At 41.6% G+C, this 25,009-nt stretch overlaps 1 protein-coding gene across 1 annotated transcript in view; it reads left to right on the top strand.

The window, feature by feature from the left end:
* The window catches only part of LOC146830449 (nmrA-like family domain-containing protein 1), a 55,004-nt gene that overhangs the window by 2,860 nt on the left and 27,135 nt on the right, over window positions 1-25,009 (top strand). Inside the window, exon 3 of the mRNA XM_085603749.1 lies at window positions 24,229-24,478. Coding sequence (XP_085459875.1) covers window positions 24,229-24,478 — 250 coding nt within the window. The remainder of the gene's footprint in view (window positions 1-24,228; window positions 24,479-25,009) is intronic.

Below are 25,009 nucleotides of genomic sequence, written 5' to 3' on the forward strand. Positions count from 1 at the left end.
TGAAATCCCCCAACCAAGCACCTCCAATAGGTTTCTGGCCCTGTCCGGGTTGGATACTCAGGATTGACTATTGTCATCTATGGAACCCCCTTACTCCGCTGATGGATTACTATATCTTTCCCCAGCAATTGAGCTTGCTAGCCCACACACACCTAAAAAAGCCTTAGAAAGCCCAGACCTTCGTATCCTAAACTGGAATGTTGCGGGGCTGCACTCTAAGCTGCATCAACCCGACTGGTTAAAACTCATAAGGGAACAGGATATCCTCCTGTTCCAAGAAACTTGAGCCACCCAAGATTTATTTATCAACGTGTTTGAATGTCATATTATTGTAGCAACAATCCCTAAGCACGAACGGCCATCTGGGGGATTATCGATTTGGATCAGTATCACCGCAGGTGGCCAAAAACAAGTAGAGAGTTTCCCAGGTTTAACCAGAAGGGACCGGGTACGTAACAACGTTTAAAAACTGTCAAGTTTCCCTCATGGATTTGCTCACAAGTCTCCAACTACAGATTAACGATCAATGTATATTGAACCAAAGATAAGGAGTCCATAAGACTAAACACAACGTTAAGATATATTGTTTTTTTATTTGATTTGAAAATTATTCTGTATCTCAAATTTATATTACAATCATTTATCCACAAATATCTGAATGTAGTAGAGTAAATCTTCTACAAAAAACAACAATCATGTATGAAAAATAACTCTCGATGACAGATAAAATCATTAATTGCACATAATTAAAGCAAAAACATTTTATAAAAACATTCAATATAGAGATTGATAATGCATTGCACACATTTAAAATTAGTATAAAGACACAAATATGGTTTTGTCCTCTTGTCGACGCGTTTCGGTGTAAGATGTGATTTGTAACACCTTCTTCAGGACCAATGAATTAAAAGCAGCTCTCTCTATCAAATTAAAACAATCTATAAAAAGAGAATGTATATGATTACAATACATACATATACTTATGGTATTCAGCCCTATCTTTGGTTCGACACACTTGACTTTGGATGACTATTAATCTAAATAGAAAGAATTCTAGAATGATACAGGGTCTGTTGATAAACGGTGTAGAAAACTGCACCAGAGATTTATCCCAGCCTCACAATTCTAAGGCCTGTGTACGGCCTATCGTGATATTGCCAATCACTATGTTAAATCACTCAAGTATGGAATTATCAGTTATTGGTGAAGGGCCTGCAAATAATTCCATTATGTCAGGGGTATATTTTAGATGACTAAATCCTCCCCCACAGCAAATAATTTCTAAATTTGATCGTTATTTGATTCTGTTATTGCTGGAAATGGGGCAAAATGATTTATGGGCATATACTCACATGTAGATAGGACCATTTAGAAGTAGTCCTTAAATGACCAGAATAGCGTGTTGGCTCAGTACATCACACTCCAATCTAGTTTAAAAAATATACATGTATATTTTTATGTCACGAAACATCTCCTTAAATTGTGTCTCTTATATTTTTGATTAGTTGTTTATATACTTACAAAAAAAATTTTTTGACTCTGAATCGTAGTCTTTGATTAATTAAGGCGGCGTGTCTAACTTGATCCACCGTATTTTGATCTAGTATCAAGCAACATAAAAATTATTACTTAGTTGTCTCTATTTCTCCATTAGTTACAGAGTTATTTATTCTAAGAGAAATGTTATGTCACCCAGTGAATGAGTGTTACTCACCCTAATGCAGCGGATGTTTTTTTCTTTAAAGCCGCTTGTTAGAGTTACAGATGGATTATCATGTTCAGATTCAATTAATTCTGTATAGACACAAATTCAGTATGACCTAATTAGTATCAGAAATTAGATAGTGTACTCTGATAACTGCTAATTCTATTGCATAGTAATTTGCTTACCTAAAATTTCAACTACGGTCTATTCATTGGTATCTTTTCTCTGTATGCGCAGAATGACCGAATATTCCGCTGAGCACCAAGGTGTCTGTAAATCTAACCTTCGTGTTTCTTTTTTGCGGAAACGAATTCTAAAAGTTAAAAGAAAAGACCGCTATGAGCAATGTAATGCTGGGAATTGTAACTAAAGGAGCCATTGTGGATATCATTACAATTTAAAATATACGCCATATGCGTTGTCGGGTGGTTGCACTCTGTGTATCAGACTAACTTAAAAAACGCCGTGTTCGCTAGTGAAAAATACAAGGTGTCCCAACTAACATTATTTGTGCGCTGGGCGTCATAACGCGCTGTTATGAAATGCGTTGTCCCTGTCAGTAAATATAGAGTGTTGACCCCTTGTTTTAATAAGTTTGGTGGTGTCGTATCTGATGGTTATATATCAAAGCCACCAAGCCCCACAATATTTTAAAGAGCGCCATGCTCGATACTAAGGAAAGCTAGATGCCCCGACTGATATTTTTCGAGCGCTGTGCGTTATAACGTGACGCTGTGTCATAACTGATTCCTGTTAGAAAACAGACTATTTTTACCCCCTGTTTTTTACACTATATCTGTTAGTACCACGGGTTCTTACCTTTGAAGGAGCGTAACGTCACCTCGTATTGGTATCTCTGGTCTGGCTCACCTACTGAGATCCTGTTGTCCTTCCTTTATATACGCATTTACGTTTCCGGCAGTGGCTTAATTACGTATGTACGTGTACTGCGGCCATTTTGGTAGTTCGGACGTCCGCTATGTCTGCATTATTTAATTTGCATATTTTCGTGTCGCACCGTTTCTACTTCTTTATATATATTATTAAATAACATCAAGGCCAGCTTTATAGAGCCTGAAACGCTGCGGCCGTATCTACTGTCGTTTATTCACATGTGTCCATGCCGTGCAGCGATCTCGCTAGTTTCTAATACTATTTTTTTCCGATAGAGATTCAAAAAACTTTATTGAATCTCAACCGACCACATCGAATTTACGGAGAACCTTATAATGAATATTGATTTTTGTACAATGGGGTTATATCTGTATTAATTTCTACTATTTGCATACAATCTAAGGGGATGCTTGGATGATAGCTATATGTCCTACATACCCATAGATCGCAAAAAGATGTTTTACGTATTGCTAACATTAGCATTCGTAAATTGCGATTACTGGAAATTAGTGGGGCACATTAATCGAATTTCCATATAACTGAAGTACCATATAGGTATACAGGGATATAGGGCTAAGGGATCAAACTGCCAGGCCCTCTGAAAACAAGGACAATAGTCAATGTTGTAAATAATGTAAATCAGTTTACCTAACTGTGGAAATGTGGATTTTCCTGATCAGTTATGTCCCCTATCTTGGACCCCAACGGTTCTATATGCATGTTACAAGTACATGTATGTTCCCTCCAGTTCCAGTTTCTAAGACGCAAACATATGTGTGTCTACCGTCAACATGTTCTCTGTCAGATCCGCCATCAATGGGCTGGATATTCGATTCCTAAGTATAAAAGGCCACCGACTTTATATGGCTAAGTTACTTCATCTTTACAGTTCAGGCGAGTAGGCCCGATTCTGTCCTCAAAGCCTTTCCCTGCTCTCTGTCTCTGACAGCTTCAGCTTGAGCTCGCATCTGTATCCATGAACTTTGTCCTACTCCCTGTGCAGCTAACGGTGCCTGCCTCGGCTAGTTTTCGCCTGTCTGCCAAGAAGTTGTATTTCACCTTCGAATTATCTATTTTGCTCTTCAGCCGATGCATTCCTGTCCAGTGATTTAGGTAAACATTTCCTTTAGCTCACAAGCAAAGGACTCAGCCTTTCCGTCCTCCTGCAAGTGATTCATAGCCCTGTTGCCATGGAAAGTTTTCTGCCCCTCGCATCTCATATAGACACTTAGACGCTTGTACACGCACACAGTCAGTATAGAATAGATTCTGTCCGAGAGTCTCCTCCTTGTGGATAACATAGTTCTTTAAACATAGGATGTTAGATATGATTTGGGATTAGGATGACTTGACCCCAGACTTCTCGTCTCCACATGTAGAGCTAAATGTCAAGTCCCCTTCACCCCCTAGTTGCACGTCAATTACACGTCATGCTGCCGCGCGCGCATCTATGCCAAGTATTATCTTATAGATCCACCTATGTCTGATAATTCTAACCAATCATGTTTCTTTTATTCCTTATTACGCCTAGTTTCGATTATGTCACTGTCACGTCATTTTTCTTATCAAATGTTACGCCTTCTACATTCGTTTCATTGTAATGTACTTATTATAAAAATACATGTCTGTTAATAAATTATTGTACTTCACTTCCTGAACCTTCGTGGTGACGGAACCTGAGGGCCGCGACTCGAGTCGGCCATTTTGAATGGAATAAAGCCCATTAGAAACCTCTTATACCACGGATTCTGCCTCTTGTTATTTTGAGCTATTTACTTTAATTTAAGATTCCGCATGAAATTCAGTCCGGTAATATTTATTTTATTTACCACATAATGGCGCCCGAACAGGGACACTTTCTCATCTCACGCGCCGGCGGTGCGTTGCAGGCCCGGTCTCCTGCCACAGCTGGACGGACCATAAACGCGTACCAGCAGGATTTCCTGTAAGCTCCCTCCGGTCAAGCGGGGGCGACTGAGGCTGCGATCAACCCAGACGAGGCGGTGAGAAGTGCGAAGTATCCCGACCAGAGCCTAGCTGAGAGAGCAAGATCCGAGGTATACAGAGGCCCACCAGGTTTTCCGAAATTCCGACGTCCAGAGGGTCCGATGTCCGCAGTTATCGAGTCCTGTCCATTCTCTGAGGCCTTCCGTTTCAAGGAGCTACTCGGTGAGTACCATCGCCGGGGAGGCGTGTTGACGCGCACATAGGTTGTGCCGGTCAAGACGGATTTGGGTACACAAATCCGGTCTGCACTGTTTAGCAGTGTATATGTACTGTTTAGCAGTATATCAAGTATTCCGAAGTATTCAGTTATTGTCAAGAATTCAGCGTGGTGATTAGTTAGGCGGACTGTCATCATTGTCGATCATTGTTATAATGTTTAATGTTTAATGTTTAAAGTATTCAGAAAATGTCTTGCATATTGTGGTATGAATGACTGTTCATTGTTCACTGTTCATTATTGTGTTTCTCGTATTAAGCAAGTTCAAGAGTAAGTATCAGGTCAGTTGTCAATATGCCGCTCTTCTCGAAGTTAAGACAGATTACTACCAGAAAAGGGGTGCTTGAAGAAGCAGTCCCTATTCCTCCTAGAGACACTCCAGGACATTTCATGTACCATAAACATGGCTTAGATGCCATATTGTTTCTTGATCTATGGGTAGATTATACCAAGGGATTACCGGAAAGTCAAAGGTGGCCCATAGCGGGAACCTGGGATGCAGAGTGCATCATGAAAGTGGAGGAAGAGTTATGGAAAAGAAAGGTCAGACAGTCACAGAAAGACGCTGTCGAGTTATGGCGTAAAGAATCTCATAGACGAACAGAAAAAGCACGTAGACAAGAAGAGAGGAGTAAAGAGAGTTCAAATAAAGTTCAAGAAAATCTATTAATTGAGGAAGGTATCCGAGTGAAATCAGAACAAGTAAATAGACAAAGAAATGCTCTTATGAATGGTATGTATCCCCTTCTAGCCGAAGGACTACCTAAGGCTGTTACGGAGGTGCCAAAAGACTTGCCACCCCCGTTATTTCCAATTAAGGTACATCCAAAGGGGCATCCCAGAACCGCAGAAGATGTTTTCCTTTCCTCATATCTAGACGATGCAGCCCCCGAGTATGCTAACGCCACACCACATAGACCGTCTGGCGGAGGGGTTCAACGTCAGGATCAGGTATCTGTCCCCGTGCAACAGCAAGTCCCGACGCAAGCTTCGGCAAGCACATCTGTTTCCGCATCTGTCTCCGCAGTCGACTCTACAGGGGTATCGACGCCCATAGTTGCTGTATCACGTTCGACGAACCCTTTCACACCCGACGCCCCAGATGGGGCCACGGGAGGTGCTAGCAGTATTTTTACACCACCTAGAATAAATAAACTTGTTTTTCAAGAGTCAGCACATTCACGTACACCTAAGTTCGTAAATGAACGTACGCTTAAGGAACTTCTTGTAAATTGTAGATATGACCCGGTGGTTGGTAAAGAGGACGAAATGGTCCTGGCATCATTACGTATCAGACGAGCCGCAGAGTATTTAGCAAGGTTACCAGGGATGGCTACGCATCTAGATAACATATATCATTTTGTTCAAACAGGACGAGATCCAGGATGTATTAACAGAGCTATGGAATTCCAGAAAGTAGAGATACAAGGGGAACTGTTACGTTTCCTCATAAACTGTGTGATCAGAAATCAAGATCGTCCGGAGGTAGACCGGAATGCAATGCTTATTCTTACAAGATGGAGTCAGAATATATCAGAAGGGAGACACGATAAGCAAAATTGTATAATAGCCATGTGCCGAAAAATACGTAAAGAAATAGAGCGTATTCATGAAGAGAGATTGGGAACAGACGAGTTTGAGCAAGATGAAGTGTCCGAATCAGGGGACTCTGCAAGACAGTCAGAGACCATAGCCTATGTAGGCAGAGGAAGATCTTGTGAAAATACTAGATGTTTTTCTGATCCAATACACTCTGTATGTCCAAATAATAGCAGAACGTATCCGACGCCTGTAATAAATCTGAAATCTCCTGAACATTCGTTTCAAGCCGCAGATAAAATACTACGAGAACGAAGGGGTTATCACCTCCTCGATTCCATGGATGAGCAAGAATTAGCCAGATCAGCCGTTCACTGGATTGTTAGTCCTGAAAAATACGGTGATGAGACCGTAGCACACACGTTTCTCAACCTCAGTACAGATGAACAACGTTTAGCTGGAATCTATATGATTCAGCAACTCCTCATATTATATAAGAGCCAACATGCTGACCCTGGTCCTTTACCTGATATATTAACGGAACTACTTACGTACAGATGGAGAGGTTCTAGTAACAAGCTAATTAAAGAGATATTAGTGTCACGTAAGCAGTACGTCCTTTTTGTAAATCCAGATTCTCTCTCCCTGCCCCCCAGAGAAAGAGCACCGTACTACATGGATAGACAAAATCCTTTACGGGAAGTGCACCCAATAAAAGGCGAAGACAATGAGTTTCACCGTGTATTTGTTTACACACCCATATCAAAAATGGAATTATTAGAAATGAAGAAAGTAGTACCTAGTCATGACAAAGACCCAGCGGGTTTCCACCGAGAAATTAAAGACATGTTACTGATGGGAGAGTACACCTTTCCTGATATTATGACGATATTAAAAGTGCTTTTGCCTGCTGGCATATATGAAAAACTGAAAGAAAAAGAGTGGGAAGTGGGAGACCAAAAGATAGACTGGACAGCATTAGCAGAGGAAGAAAGGGGCCGAGCCGCAGGTTCAGGGCTCGGGGATAAAGTTAAACTATTACCAGGTTTACTAGTACAGGTACTGCCACGTTTATTAACTACAAAAAAGGAAGATTGGGGTGCAATCACAGCCTGTAAACAAAAGCAAGATGAAGACACAAGCGATTATTATGCTCGATTTGAAAAATGTTTTGGTATAAATAGTGGTATAAAAGCAAGTAGTGACTCATATCCACATTTATTTGTGACAAAATTAGTGGAAAATGCATTGCCTCCAGTGAAGAATAGAATATTGAAATTCGAGAGTACCTGGCAAAGTAACACTCCGTCGCAAATGCTACAAATGTTACAGTATCATCACAATAGAATTAGGGATGAACAAGAACACGAGCATAGACGCATGAAGGATACAAAAATGAAAATGCTAGTTTCTCAGACAGTACCAGCAGATGGTCACAAAAAGGGTGTGACACATTCTGGTGATTCTGCAGTTCCTGTAAAAGGAACCTGCAATTACTGTAAACAACTAGGCCATTATGTACATGATTGTCAAGTCCTGAAACGAAATATAGCTACAGGTATTGCAAAAGAGAGACCACGATTAGTTAGACAAGATCAGAATGAAAAAGGAGCTATGCAGCATGGACAGTCCGTGCCAGTTCAGCAACAGTCTATGCCAGCCTCACAGCAACCCATACAGTTTGTGCCAGCTGCACCACCGTTGCCTGCTACTGCCACACAAACCACAACACAACAAATGTATCAGACTGCACAGTATGAATACCCTGAGTATCAGCGTTACGCATGAACCAGCCTAGAGAGGGAAGTTGACTTACCGCTTATCGAGATTCCGGTAGATCAAGAAGGACCTTATGTACATAGTGAATTATTAGGTCAAGATAGAAAATTCTTACTCGATACAGGGGCAAGTCGAACAACCATAAAACGTAGTGAAGTTCCAGGGGCACCCCTCTCAGGCTCTCAAAATGTTTCCCTTGGTTTTTCAGGAAAACCTATTGTTAATGAAGTATCACAGCCTCTACCACTTACGATAGGACCTTTGACACGAACTACAGATTTATTGCTTACTAAATCATGCCCAGAAAATTTGTTAGGAATTAAAACTCTGAAAGCACTAGGAGCCATAATATGTTGTTCTCCGGAAGGAGTAAGGTTGTTTTTGCGTGATTTTAAAGGTCACTATGTGTCTAGAGACATGGATCCCCGACTACAGATTTTACCAGTACATCTATGGGCACAAGGCCCTACGGATGTTGGCTGCATGAACATTACACCCTATCGAGTTACATTGAAAGCAGGAGTGGTACTACCACGAATGCGACAATACAAGTTACCGCATGATGCTGTAGTGGCTTTGTTGAAAATCATTGATGAGCTAATTGCCCAGGGAGTAGTTGTAGAAACAGACTCCAATGTATGTAATTCACCGATAATTCCGATTCTTAAACGAACTGATCCTACTGCTCCGCCAGTGTACCGATTGGTTATTGATTTGCGTGAACTAAACAAGTGTATTGTACCACAATTCCCTGTGGTCCCCGATATATCATCATTGTTGACAGCAATTGATTCCGAAGCAACATTCTTTACTGTAATTGATCTCAAGAATGCCTTTTTCAGCGTCCCAATAGATCCGGAAAGCCAATACTTGTTCGGATTCAGTTTAAATGGGCGCAGCTTTAAATTCTCACGCGCTCCCCAAGGATTTACAGAAAGCCCCAGCATCTACAGCCAAGCACTGAAACGAGAACTTGACAGTATACACATGCCAGTCAATACTGCACTGCTTCAATATGTCGATGATCTGCTGATCACCGCGAGAAGCGAGCCAGAATGTGAAAAAGCTTCTCTGACAGTTTTACATTTCCTAGCCGACAAGGGGCACAAGGTGTCCCCTTCTAAGCTGCAATTCTGTGTTCAGCGAGTTATTTATCTTGGTCACTCGCTGTCCAAGGAGGGAAGGCAGCTTACACCAGATCGTATCCAGTTAATTGCTAACATGTCAATACCCCAGACACAGAAGGAGGTGCGGGCTTTCATAGGCCTCACTTCATATTGTAGGCAGTGGATCCCTCAGTACGCATTTCTAGCAAAACCACTCATTCAGTTAACCACACAGGAGGCAGCCACATCGACTGTTCTCCCTTGGACTCAGGAACATACACAAGCTTTTGAAAGCCTAAAGGAAGCTTTATGTCAAGCACCTGTTTTAGCAACACCATGTTATAGCAAACCTTTTACACTCTTTGTTACAGAACGCGAAGGTACTGCCTTGTCAGTACTCACTCAGGATCAAGCAGGATCACGCAAGCCATGTGCTTATTTTTCCAGTACATTAGATCCCGTAGCTCAGGCTTTGCCTGCATGCCTGAAATCAGTGGCAGCGACAGCTTTAGCAATCAGACAAAGCGATGCCATAGTATTAGGACACCCATTGACAGTTCAAGTACCACATGCAGTAGAGGTTCTTGTGAACCGAACACAAACGCAACACTTGACCATAGCAAGACTTACCGGTTATGAACTGACATTGTTTCAACCACACATAGAGATCCGACGGTGTAATACATTGAATCCTGCTACACTATTACCTGTAATTGGAACAGACCCACTAGCTCATGATTGTGTTGAAATCATTGAAATAAAGACGAAACCTAGACAAGACTTGACAGACGTTCCATTGTTAGATCCAGACCTGACGTTGTATGTAGACGGATCATGCATGAGAGCAAGTACAGGAGATTTAGTGGCCGCGTATGCAGTCACAACAGACACTGAAGTTATTGAGACACATTGTATAGATATTCTGTCAGCCCAAGCAGCAGAACTTATTGCTCTAACGCAAGCCTGTATTCAAGCCACAAATAAGAAAGTTAATGTATACACTGACTCACGTTATGCATTCGGAGTTGTACACGACTTCGGCGTGCTGTGGCGAGAGAGAGGTTATCTAACGTCCCATGGTGCCCACATTCAGCACGGACCCCTCATTCATGCCTTGTTAGACGCAATACATCTACCCACTGCTATATCGATTATGAAATGTAAAGCACACACGAAGGTTACTGATACCATTTCTCAAGGCAATGATTTAGCTGACAGAACAGCTAAACAGACTGCTCAGAATCGCACATTAGACATGACAAAGCCAATAGTTCAGACACCAACACAGTGTATGACAATTAAGGATCCCACACTTGACGTAATTGACATACAGACACATGCCACAGCAGAAGAAATAAAGAAGTGGACTGAACTAGGAGGGATCCAGACAGATCAAGGATGGATGACGAAGGAGAAATCTGTATGGTTTCTCCCTGATTCCATGGTTCAAGCCATTATAGCTACAGTTCACAGTCCAGCACATTTAGGAGAGAAGGCTATGCTAGACAGTATTCAGCACATTTGGTTCAACAAACATTTACGAGCAGCAGCTAAACAAAAAGTTCGTACCTGTATGATATGTTGTCAGTTTAATCCAGGAAAGAGTGTTCCCGTAGAGCAGGGTGGATTTCAGCCTCCTGACCATCCTTTTGAAATCCTCCAGATGGATTATATTCAGATGGAACGTTGTCGAGGATTCAAATATGTCCTCGTAGTTGTCTGCGCTCTCTCCCGTTGGACAGAGGCGTATCCCGTATCAGATTACACTGCCTCGACTACTGCCAAGCAGCTAGTTCGAGAATTCTTCCCACGGTACGGTTTACCACGTGTTGTATATTCAGATAACGGTCAGCCTTTTTCATCCGAATTAATGAAACATGTCTCACTCCTGTTGGGATATCAGTGGAAATTCCACTGTGTCCGACACCCCGAGGCAGCAGGTCTCGTAGAAAGACATAACCAGACACTGAAAATCAGATTGTCCAAAATATGTAGAGAGAAAGGTGTCGACTGGATAGTAGCATTACCAGTTGCACTCTTTTACATGAGAATGGTAGCACACTCTAGAACAGGGCTATCCCCGTATGAGGTGATCTTTGGTAGACCGCCGAATATGTGGGGGACGCCTATACCACGTAAAATAACTGATGTTGACTGTAATATGCTGACAGATTACCTGGCTTCCTTGATGTCTGCACTACAATCTTCTCGTTCACAGGTAGCTGCAGCCTTTCCCGACAACACTGAGGCGAAACCCCATGACGTTGTTCCGGGTAATCTTGTCTTTGTGAGAAATTTCGACAGGAAGAGTCAATTGGAGCCCAGGTGGAAAGCACCCAAGTTGGTCCTGTTGACCACAAGAACAGCCGTGAAGATCGAGGGACGAAAAGGGTGGATTCATTCCAGTCACGTAAAAAAATTTCATGGACTTCCTCCTGACACAGACAGTACTGCCCGTGTGTCTTCCCCCATAGACTCAAAGCTACCTTTGGCTGAGGCCAGTAGCACCGAACTCTATAAACAGAAACTCAGGTCCAGATCTAAACTGTCGGACGATTTGATTGTTTAAGTCCTCTCCAAGGTGAAGCGGTTGAATCTGTCCCGACATGTACCCCTTAGGTCTGAATCATGTAGAGTCCAGAATCCTAATGAAACGACATGCTTATTGTAAATTACTGCGTAACCACTGTATTGTGACATTATTAATTTTGTTTTTATTGAGTATTTTAGTAATTATTACGAGTATGATTTTGCATATGTATCATCCTGTTTCTAAACGTGTTTTCAATATAACTGATGAACATTCTTTTAGTGACCTACCGCCACATGAATTATCCTATAGACTTGCGCTGCGCAATAACACATTCATTAGTATGTTACATCATTCCCATCAGACTAGTAATGCGACCAATTGTTGGGTGTGTGGCCGACTCCCTCCCTATCAGAATAACAAAGGAGTTCTGCCTTTCTTTCCACATCCGTTCACACACAATGGCTCCTGTGGAGCATGGTTTAGTTTATTAAATTCCATAGACCCAGACACAGCAGTTTATCAACAACATTGGATATGGGGAAATCTGAATCTAGTTTTATTCAAAGTCTGTCACCCTAATAAGGAGGGTCACCTCAGTAGAACAGGAACTGATCTAGAAAATGAAGTGTATAAATTAGGTAATTTTACACCTAATCTTATGATTTTGAATGTCAAATCCGAAGTTGAACTAATTCTGCCCACTATGTCAGTATTTCCAGTTAAGGGTGAATTATGTGTTAGAAAAGTTGGTTCCAAACACATGGGCCATAGCCAATGCGTTACTACAGTAGAATATAGTGATCAAGGTAAATCTTCATTTAGAGCTTCTCGCCATTCCTACTTCATATGTGGTCAGACTGCATATATGCGTCTGCCTCTAGATTGGAATGGTACCTGTTACATAGCATTCCTTTTGCCACCTGTTTTCCTAGCTCCCCCTGATTATTATCGAAATGTTCATTTAGTACACAATAGAGAGCAAAGAGATCTCCCAGTTGTCGATTATACTGAGACATCATGGGACAAGTATGTAGATTTCAATAAAGGTATCTTTCCCTATATAGGTACTATATCAAATAGTAAGCTGATACGCAGACTCACCAAGACTCTTGAAGCTGTAGTAAACGAGACTATAGCCGCCCTAGGCAATCTGACAGAGGAACAATCAGTGATGAGAATTGTTGTTCTCCAGAATCGTCTTGTCCTTGACGTCATCCTGGCCGATAGGGGCGGAGCTTGCAGGGTCATCGGATCCAGCTGCTGCATATTCATACCAGAAAATTCGCCATCTGTATATAAAGCTATAACACGCCTTCATAAGATTGTAAGCCAGATACACGAGAATCCAGGCACTTGGACGTGGTCCGGGTGGTTTTGGAGTGTGATATCAGCCTGGGGATGGAGAGTTCTATCCTTCCTAGGTATTGGCCTTCTTATGCTCTTCAGTTGTTGTCTATGCCTGCAATGTGGACCAGCGATTTGTGGTCTGTGTGCCACATCGTGTATCCCACATCAAGGTTTTCGCTCAAGATCCCGGAAGAAGAAAGAAGAAGAAATGATGCTCCATGAGCAAATCAATGGAATGATGAAGATTGATGTCTCGTGAAGGGCAAGAAGGGGACAAGGAGGGAATGTGGAAATGTGGATTTTCCTGATCAGTTATGTCCCCTATCTTGGACCCCAACGGTTCTATATGCATGTTACAAGTACATGTATGTTCCCTCCAGTTCCAGTTTCTAAGACGCAAACATATGTGTGTCTACCGTCAACATGTTCTCTGTCAGATCCGCCATCAATGGGCTGGATATTCGATTCCTAAGTATTATTAAATAACATCAAGGCCAGCTTTATAGAGCCTGAAACGCTGCGGCCGTATCTACTGTCGTTTATTCACATGTGTCCATGCCGTGCAGCGATCTCGCTAGTTTCTAATACTATTTTTTTCCGATAGAGATTCAAAAAACTTTATTGAATCTCAACCGACCACATCGAATTTACGGAGAACCTTCAGGATTACAACAGGAGAATGCAAAAGCTATTGGATGTACCGTTACATTACAGGAAATCCAATGCAGATGAATGGCTTAAATTGAAAGACAAGGTCAGCAATCTCTTGAGATTGGCGAAGGAAGACGGTGTAATCTGCGAAGATGAATTTCGCTTCCTGTATAACGAGCACCCATTGATTCCAGCCATTTATGGCCTCCCGAAGGTCCATAAGAACATCAATGACCCCCCTATGCGACCCATTGTATCAGGGATTAATTCCATCACAGAACCACTTAGCAAATATGTAGATAAATTTATAAGCCCCCTTGTTAAAAAGCTTCGATCATATATAAAAGACACAACTGATATGATCTCAAAGGTGGAAGGACTAAATTTCAATCCAGAGACTCAATGGTTGGTGTGTTTGGACATTGAGTCCTTATACACCAACATACCCCAACATGATACAGTAGAGATGATAAAAGAAATACTCAGTGAAGAAGGACGAGATCTTTCGCCCCTGGAAGTATTCATTGTTGAATGCATAGAAATTATTCTTATGAACAACATATTTCTATTCATTAATACATACTATTGTCAGATCAAAGGCACCAGTATGGGAGCCACATGTGCTCCCAGCCTGGCATGTCTCTACGTGGGCAAATTTGAGGACCGACACATCTATAATGAAGTCGCTCCTTATTTCGAAAACATCAAACAGTGGTCCAGATTTATAGATGATGTGTTCTTTATCTGGCAAGGAGATGAGGTAGAACTGGTTTCTTTTCTAGATTGGCTTAATTGTGGTGATGTCAACTTAAAATTTACAGGAAATAGAAGTAAAGAATCAGTAGATTTTTTGGACATTACCATAAAGGTAAAGGAAGATAAACTAAAAGTAGAACTCTACACTAAACCATCAGATAGGAATACGTTACTACACCATACAAGTTATCATCCCAAATGCCAGAAGGACAGCATCCCGTTCAGTCAGTTTTTAAGGATTAGACGGAATTGCAGCGAAAACAAGGATTTCGAATTTCATGCGCTGGCTTTGCAACAAAAACTTCTTAATCGAGGATATCCCAAACGACTCATCAAAGAAGCGCATAAGAGAGCTAAATACTATAATAGGGATAGCATCTTTGAACCCAATGATAGGCCCCAAAAAGCCCTACAAGAAATTGTCATGGTGACTAATTTTAATGGCTTGAGCAATAAACTTAAAAATTTGATAAATAAAAATTGGTATCTACTAAATAAACCAGGCCAGTGTCCACTTAATAAACCTATTTTTTCCTATAGAAGAAATAAAACGATTCGGAATGAACTAGTAAGAACCTTCAGTGAACCGAAAACGAGTATACAAACCAGTATCCATGACGGAATGAAGCTGAAAGGCAATTTCCCGTGCAGTTCATGTACACATTGTAAAACCATTGTAAAAGAACAAAAGATAGTGTTGAATAACACAACTCATTGGATTAATGAAATGGTCAATTGCCGAACAAAAAATGTGGTATACCTTCTAATTTGTCCCTGTCAAAAGGGATATGTAGGTGAGACAAGTAGGGAGATGCGTTCTCGCCTTACAGAGCATAGGTCGGCCTTGAAAAATGGCAAAAAGAATGCCCCTCTGGTTGATCACTGGCGAGAAATGAAACATAAGGAAGACGATCTCAAATGGTTCATTCTTGAAAAAATAAAAATTTCAGCTAGAGGTGGCGACATGGACAAAAGACGAAAACAAAGAGAACAATTTTTCATGTCTAAATTCAAGACCTACTACCAGGGGCTCAATAATAGAGAAGAGTGGGAAAGAATTGTTAGGTAAACTGATTTACATTATTTACAACATTGACTATTGTCCTTGTTTTCAGAGGGCCTGGCAGTTTGATCCCTTAGCCCTATATCCCTGTATACCTATATGGTACTTCAGTTATATGGAAATTCGATTAATGTGCCCCACTAATTTCCAGTAATCGCAATTTACGAATGCTAATGTTAGCAATACGTAAAACATCTTTTTGCGATCTATGGGTATGTAGGACATATAGCTATCATCCAAGCATCCCCTTAGATTGTATGCAAATAGTAGAAATTAATACAGATATAACCCCATTGTACAAAAATCAATATTCATTATAAGGTTCTCCGTAAATTCGATGTGGTCGGTTGAGATTCAATAAAGTTTTTTGAATCTCTATCGGAAAAAAATAGTATTAGAAACTAGCGAGATCGCTGCACGGCATGGACACATGTGAATAAACGACAGTAGATACGGCCGCAGCGTTTCAGGCTCTATAAAGCTGGCCTTGATGTTATTTAATAATATATATAAAGAAGTAGAAACGGTGCGACACGAAAATATGCAAATTAAATAATGCAGACATAGCGGACGTCCGAACTACCAAAATGGCCGCAGTACACGTACATACGTAATTAAGCCACTGCCGGAAACGTAAATGCGTATATAAAGGAAGGACAACAGGATCTCAGTAGGTGAGCCAGACCAGAGATACCAATACGAGGTGACGTTACGCTCCTTCAAAGGTAAGAACCCGTGGTACTAACAGATATAGTGTAAAAAACAGGGGGTAAAAATAGTCTGTTTTCTAACAGGAATCAGTTATGACACAGCGTCACGTTATAACGCACAGCGCTCGAAAAATATCAGTCGGGGCATCTAGCTTTCCTTAGTATCGAGCATGGCGCTCTTTAAAATATTGTGGGGCTTGGTGGCTTTGATATATAACCATCAGATACGACACCACCAAACTTATTAAAACAAGGGGTCAACACTCTATATTTACTGACAGGGACAACGCATTTCATAACAGCGCGTTATGACGCCCAGCGCACAAATAATGTTAGTTGGGACACCTTGTATTTTTCACTAGCGAACACGGCGTTTTTTAAGTTAGTCTGATACACAGAGTGCAACCACCCGACAACGCATATGGCGTATATTTTAAATTGTAATGATATCCACAATGGCTCCTTTAGTTACAATTCCCAGCATTACATTGCTCATAGCGGTCTTTTCTTTTAACTTTTAGAATTCGTTTCCGCAAAAAAGAAACACGAAGGTTAGATTTACAGACACCTTGGTGCTCAGCGGAATATTCGGTCATTCTGCGCATACAGAGAAAAGATACCAATGAATAGACCGTAGTTGAAATTTTAGGTAAGCAAATTACTATGCAATAGAATTAGCAGTTATCAGAGTACACTATCTAATTTCTGATACTAATTAGGTCATACTGAATTTGTGTCTATACAGAATTAATTGAATCTGAACATGATAATCCATCTGTAACTCTAACAAGCGGCTTTAAAGAAAAAAACATCCGCTGCATTAGGGTGAGTAACACTCATTCACTGGGTGACATAACATTTCTCTTAGAATAAATAACTCTGTAACTAATGGAGAAATAGAGACAACTAAGTAATAATTTTTATGTTGCTTGATACTAGATCAAAATACGGTGGATCAAGTTAGACACGCCGCCTTAATTAATCAAAGACTACGATTCAGAGTCAAAAAAATTTTTTTGTAAGTATATAAACAACTAATCAAAAATATAAGAGACACAATTTAAGGAGATGTTTCGTGACATAAAAATATACATGTATATTTTTTAAACTAGATTGGAGTGTGATGTACTGAGCCAACACGCTATTCTGGTCATTTAAGGACTACTTCTAAATGGTCCTATCTACATGTGAGTATATGCCCATAAATCATTTTGCCCCATTTCCAGCAATAACAGAATCAAATAACGATCAAATTTAGAAATTATTTGCTGTGGGGGAGGATTTAGTCATCTAAAATATACCCCTGACATAATGGAATTATTTGCAGGCCCTTCACCAATAACTGATAATTCCATACTTGAGTGATTTAACATAGTGATTGGCAATATCACGATAGGCCGTACACAGGCCTTAGAATTGTGAGGCTGGGATAAATCTCTGGTGCAGTTTTCTACACCGTTTATCAACAGACCCTGTATCATTCTAGAATTCTTTCTATTTAGATTAATAGTCATCCAAAGTCAAGTGTGTCGAACCAAAGATAGGGCTGAATACCATAAGTATATGTATGTATTGTAATCATATACATTCTCTTTTTATAGATTGTTTTAATTTGATAGAGAGAGCTGCTTTTAATTCATTGGTCCTGAAGAAGGTGTTACAAATCACATCTTACACCGAAACGCGTCGACAAGAGGACAAAACCATATTTGTGTCTTTATACTAATTTTAAATGTGTGCAATGCATTATCAATCTCTATATTGAATGTTTTTATAAAATGTTTTTGCTTTAATTATGTGCAATTAATGATTTTATCTGTCATCGAGAGTTATTTTTCATACATGATTGTTGTTTTTTGTAGAAGATTTACTCTACTACATTCAGATATTTGTGGATAAATGATTGTAATATAAATTTGAGATACAGAATAATTTTCAAATCAAATAAAAAAACAATATATCTTAACGTTGTGTTTAGTCTTATGGACTCCTTATCTTTGGTTCAATATACATTGATCGTTAATCTGTAGTTGGAGACTTGTGAGCAAATCCATGAGGGAAACTTGACAGTTTTTAAACGTCACCGCAGGTGGCAGCATTAAAACCATATGTACCAATAATAATAATTTCCAAGTCATATTGTTCAACAGGGGGGTTTCTTTTTTCTTAAGTAATTTTTATAATAATGATTTCCATTCCATACCAAATGAGAATTTTATAAATTTATTTAATTTTATCGCGTCTATTCGAAAATCCAAGGACTATTTTAAGCCAATTGGAATCTGCCTAGGTGGCGATTTCAATGCTAAATTACCTCAACTATGGCCAAGTAAACAGCCGTATAGTAGCGGACAAGGAATTATTGGACCATTTCAATAATCACAATTTAATTAATGTCATGGAGATCGTTGCCATAACAAAAGATAACGATTTCCTGGAGCGGACATTTAGAGGTAGGGGCTGTTCATCAATAATTAACTAAGTTTTTATTTCCCCAGTTTTAGAGGCCAACTTGTTGAAAGCAGAAATCATTGCCACAACTTTCGGGGACCACAACTCAATTCAAATAACATTAAGATTATCCCCTGGCCCAACGCCTAACATAGAATGTGGTGCCAGGAATCTGTCACCGTCTACAGATAACCTAAGATTGGTGTGGCGGCGTGTTAACAACACTGACTTATTTAGCACAATGGTCAGGGAAAACCTGAGCCTTATTAATTTAACCCACGCCCTGAGGTAATTATTGCCTTTACCTAACTTCGTGGAGCTATCAAATCCCTGTTGTCTAAACCTACCACCACAATGCAATGCAATGCAATGCAATCCCAGATGGTTCAATCATGAGTGCTCAGAGGCTAATAGGCAGTTACGCAAGGCCCTGTCACACAGCGCAAGGAGCAACTCACTGGTCAAGTCATCAAGGCAGACTTATAAGTTGGCCATAGCCAAAAGGAAGGAAGAACTATTAAGTGAGCTATGGGACGCCCTTGTCAATGCTGCTAGCTTCAAGAACGGGAGCATATTTGGGACCACTGTTAAAGATCAACGAACAATGGGGCAGCCGCTAACTCCCATAAGCTGCAATATAGCAAGTGCAACCTGGGAACGGTATTTTTCCACAATTTACTCTGCACCTGCATTAGAACTCGACCCCTTCAAACATAAGACTCCATCTGGGATCCCAATATTAATAACAGACGTTGAGGAGGCCATACGCCAGAGAGTGGGCAATAAAGCCCCGGGCCCCAATGGGTTACCCATTGATCTGATCAAACACATACCTGATTTCTGGGCCCCATTGCTGCTACACGTTTATGGTCCACTAGTATTATTGTTCCAATTTTTAAGAAGGGCGATCGCTCGCAACCGAGCTGCTACAAGCCAATCTCCCTAATACATAACACCCTCAAAATTTTAGGTATAGCTTTATATAATAAAATTTTAACTTGGGCTGATGATAATCATATTTTAGAATAATGTCAATTAGGCTTTAGGAGCAAAGTAGGCACAAATGAGCAGTGTTTAAATCTCAATCTGATCAGCTGGAAGTACACCATAGCACAGCACTCGCCACTTTATCTAGCTTTTATGGACCTGACCACCGCCTTCGACTTTGTGAATAGGTCTCGCGTATGGTCCATTCTCCTAGCTTACGGCTTGGAGGAGGCCCTCGTTAATTTCATGGCTTACCTACATACAGACTTGAAAGCGTGGGTCAAGATTGGTGGCGGGGGTGAGGTGTCCAATGATATTACTGTTGGCAGAGGGGTTAGGCAAGGGTGTGTCCTAGCCCCCCTCCTTTTTATTATTTATAATAATAATTAAGCCTGGGCAAAGCACTACGCTACGCTTGCGGTACTTCGCACTACGCGAATTGCAGGTAGCACAGTGCAAACATGCGTAGCATAGTGCAGCGGTCATTTTTTGCTTGCTCGCGATCCTCAACATCAAGTTGGCAACCGCGAGCAAGCAAAATGACATCCCGGCGAGACTTTTTCCTTGTTCGCGATCAGCAACATCAAGTTGCCGATTGCGAGCATGGAAAATAAACATCCCGGCGAGATTCTCAAGGTGGGGAGGTCAGGTTTCTCATTGCGAGTGGTCGCGTATGCTCACGACCACTCGTGATGAGAAACTACCAGTCCGCGTTGAGAAAGCTGCCGCTCGAGTAAAAATCTGCTCGAGGGGAGAAAACTACAGCTCGCACTGTTCAAGATGCCGTTTTCAATGATTGCACAGTGCCGGAGGCTTGTCCGCACTGTGCAATCATTGAAAACGGCATCTTGCACAGTGCGAATAGGGTACTACGCAGTTCGCGAAGTGCTACGCGTAACTCGCGTAGTGCGAAGTGTACTTTGCGTAGCTTCCCGTAGTGCTACTTCGCGAACTACGCCCAGGGTTAATAATAATCTGCACATATCATTGATTACACTTACTGATGATGTACCCAGAGTTAAAGGCAAAATCCTTCCGGTGCTCTTATACGCAGATGGTGCGGTCTTAATTGGACGCACACCCAATGCACTTCGCACTTTAGTACAGGGATTTATGGATTTTATGTCTGACCTAGACCTATGTACCAACTTTAGGAAATCATTTATAATGTCCTGTGGGCAAAGGAAATATCCCCATAGCTCTATTTCTGTCGGAGATCAAAAACTAACTTGCACTGTTACTTTCCCATACCTGGGTATGGTCTTTGCTGCGAATGGCACCTGGTCTGAACACATGGGGGTCTATTAGGATGGCAGTCGGAAAATCACTCCGACTGCCATGGTAGCGGGAAAACACCGCCCGCTAGGACCGCGTCATAACCGCCGGTCCAATTAATATGCTCCGCAGTCTAAATCCGACAACGGCGGTATGATCACGGCATTTAACATTGTGGCGGTTGCTTCTGCCAGCAGCACCGCCGCAATGTCCAAAAAAGCATGTCCAGCATATCCCTGCACCTGGTACAGGGACATGCAGGGGGGTACCATGGGTACCCCCCAGTGCACCCACACCCCACAAACACATTGGGGGCCTGCAATGGGCCCCCAGAGACATTCTCAGCATGCCTGCGGAGCCTGGCCCTGCACGGGCCCCATTTTAGCGGTCCAGCTCCGCTCACCAAGCAAGCGTGTGGACTGCTACCGGCAGAAAAGTGGCGGGCAGAAAATCTGACCGCCGCGGTCGTCACCGCCATGCTAATGGGACCAGTGGTTTTCTGGGCTGCGATCGCTGGCGGATGACTGCCGCCGGCCCGGCGGTTGCCACTGCCGGCCCGGCGGCAGCCATCCGACCGCCATCCTAATAGACCCAACGGTGTTTTGTCAGAACAAGTTCTCAAAGGCCTATAACTCTAGCTTCAGTGTCCCCCGCCCAAAAAGATCAGGGGCAATTTCAGCGATTTGAAAGATTTTTAGATCGCAATGCATACCAATAGCAACCTACGGCACAGAGGTTTGGAGTATTGCCAAAAGCTCTAGAGTCCAATTAGGGGAAAATAGATTCTGCAGGAAGCTTTTGGTTGCACAAATTTCTACTCCTCAGTAGATATGCCATAGTGAACATCGAAGATTTTATAAGGGCACGTCCCGCATTGTTTTGGCTAGCTATAATGAAAAACCCTGAAGCATCTCTCACCAGGGAGAGAATAGATGATTGCATTAGTTGCGAGAAATGGATGGATATCCCATGGCTTGCTGGGGTTAATAAGAGCCTGAAAAGTGTTAATGTCAAAGGATTGTTTTTAAACCCAAAACACAGCTGAGACTGTAGACGAAAAAGTTCTTAGTTCAGCACTGTATGCACTTGATAACACGGAAAGATTAGAGAGGGAATCAAAATAAAAACTGTTGCTAACTTTGTACCCATTGAGCGATCTGAACATTGGTTGCCTAGTTATATTACATTATCGATGTCACATTGGGAGAGAGGACTTCTTTTTCGTTTAAGAGCTAGGACTGTAAAATACTTGCTCTGGTTTCCCCTTGGGTATAATGCAAAACTTGGGGGCATATTAACAAGCTAGGCGATAAAATTTTCGCCACTTTAGCGGCAGAAAACTGCCGCTAAAACGGCGATAATGGGCTTTATAATATGTTCTATGGAATTCCAATTGAGACCCATGTTAGATGTGAAGGACATCTAACATGGGCTTCAATTGGAATTCCATAGAGCATATTATCAAGCCCATTATCGCCGCTTTAGCGGCAGTTTTCTGCCGCTAAAGCGGCGATAATTTTATCTAATATGCCCCCTTATTCCCTGCCATGCCCATGTGACGGACAGAGTGGTCAAACACTCTTGCACTTCATATTCTTTTGTAAGTACTACACAAAATATGCACAATGGCTGCTAATTAAATTTTTTAAGAAATTGTCACCTATCCAATTAGCTGATGCCCCTAGTCGCATACTCAAACTAGAAAACGATGAACTGACTCTGCGTGTTGGTACTTTTTTGTGAATAGCCACAGTGGCTCGCAAATCAATGTGCAACCTGTGAAGCACATCTGCACTTTGCTCTTAATACATTGCACTTTTGATCATGTTACTGTAATCGATTTTACTATGCAGCCTAGTTGCCTCTTGTTTGCTATACTACAAGTTTTCATCATGCTATTTCATTGTTTTATTGTGATTTTAATCCTTGCACATGCTCTACTTTTATGGATACAGTGTTATCCGAATACAGTCTTTTGGATTTGTAACTGTTTTGCACTATTTTATGTCATATTCTTAAAAGTTATTGTATTTCATTGATGTAGCTAATATGATTTAATATATTACTTTCTATATTTTCTACAGCCTGTAGAAAAATGCTATATTGGTGTGTGGCCCTCAGTTGGACTATTATGCCCAGACATGCGTCCCATGTAGACTGTGCCACTGGAAATAAAGCTATATCTGGCTGATGAGCCCATAACTAGGGCTAAAACGGCCCTGGGTTGCTAGTGGACCAGTGCAGGACCTGGCTTGGCAGTTTGGGCTGGACTGGTCCCATTGCAGCAGGGGCAAGACTGATTTGCATATAACTAGGTCTAAACTGAGGTGGTGTGGTGTGGAGCGCAAAATTACAATGGGTTGGGATGCGGCCCGAACAAGTGCCAGTGACTGAGATTAATTCAATCATTCCATCCATCACTATTGTATACTTCACTAAACCTACACATACCTATAAGTACTGTTGATATTTGGTTTTCAATATTTAGGCTAGCAAATCAATATTCTCTACTCATTATTCCTTCCAACCACCTTTCTCAAGCAGCAGGTCCAGGATAGAAAAGCACCAGTGGGCCTGGACATTGTTTATGAGACCAAAAGTACACAAAGTAGAGCTACTCAGGAGAATCATTTGTATGCCATTCAGATTACATATGTTTTTGTAAGTCTAAATCAGTGAAGCGGAATTAAACTAATCTAAAAAAGAAAGTTTCTGCTACAGGTTATTTGCATAGAACACCCCATATGCTATCTCCATCAAAACGTCTTAATCTGCAAGAACAGTTTCAATGGAGGACAGGCTGGCCTTGGACAGATGGAGGGATTTGCAGTTACAAAGTACTTTTGCACTTGGTGTAGTTTCTCCGTGCTGCATTGTCTCCTATGATGATATAAAGTCGAGTTGCATCTGCAGTGCAGTTGCATGTAGTGGTGATGTTGTGGGAGGTCCTATATCGTTCACTATGTTTGCATAGGTGAGTCATGCATCTGCAGAGATGGCCCATCCAGTTCTGTGAGCTTTCTTTGTAGTAGGGCATATATTATCAGTTGGTTGATGAGGCTCTAAAGTTGGCATACTCCTTCTTGAAAGGAGTGAAACAATTCCCAGTAACTTTTGATTATCAAAAAAACCCTTCTTATATACGTCAATGCTGGAAGTAATTCATAACATGTTCTCTAACTGAAGAGATGCCTTCTTTCTTCTACAGGGCAAAATGGTGGCTGATATTGCGAAGCGACTTGGTACGAAGCACGTGGTATTCATCGGGTTTGAGAACGTGAAGGCGCTCACAGGCGGGAAGCTGGAAGTGTTGCATTTGGACAGCAAAGGCGAGGTGGAGCAGTACTTTTGGGACATAGGGGTGCCCATGACAAGTGTCCGTGTCAGCTTCTACTTTGAGAACTTCTTCACTAACGCAAAGCCGTTGAAGGCAGCGGATGGAGACCATTATAACCTGGGTATGGGACTTACATGGTCCAGGTTCTAGAGCTTATGTACGCAGGACCTTCATGAGTGTGAGACCCTTCCCATGATCCAGGAGAAAGTTGAGCAGTCGCTCTCACTTTACCCACAACTCTAAACTATGGGTGCATGAACCTTTGAAGTATCTAACTGACCAGTACACATAACATGGTACAGATTGTTAGTAGCAACATCATAAAACAAAATGATGGACAGAGTGTTGAAGCTTCTCAAACACTCACCACCAGTCACAGATCTGGGTTTAATCCATTGTTATTTTGCTCGCCATGTCACCCCAGTTTGGAGACAGCCATATGCAAATCAATTTTGGCCCTGCTCCCCATGTGAACAGTCCAGCCCAAACTGCCAGGTCAGGCCCTCCCTGGACCGGAAACAAGCATCATGGGACCGGTTTCGGGGTATCACCCCTAATCTGTCAGGCTAGCTTGAATCTGGGGACGCAGCAAGCAAGGAACCCACACCTGGGCACACCCATAGCCACTTAGGGCGCACATAGAAACACCGCA

Source organism: Triturus cristatus, chromosome 5_1, assembly GCF_964204655.1.
Source record: "Triturus cristatus chromosome 5_1, aTriCri1.1, whole genome shotgun sequence".
In the NCBI taxonomy this organism is placed as follows: domain Eukaryota; kingdom Metazoa; phylum Chordata; class Amphibia; order Caudata; family Salamandridae; genus Triturus; species Triturus cristatus.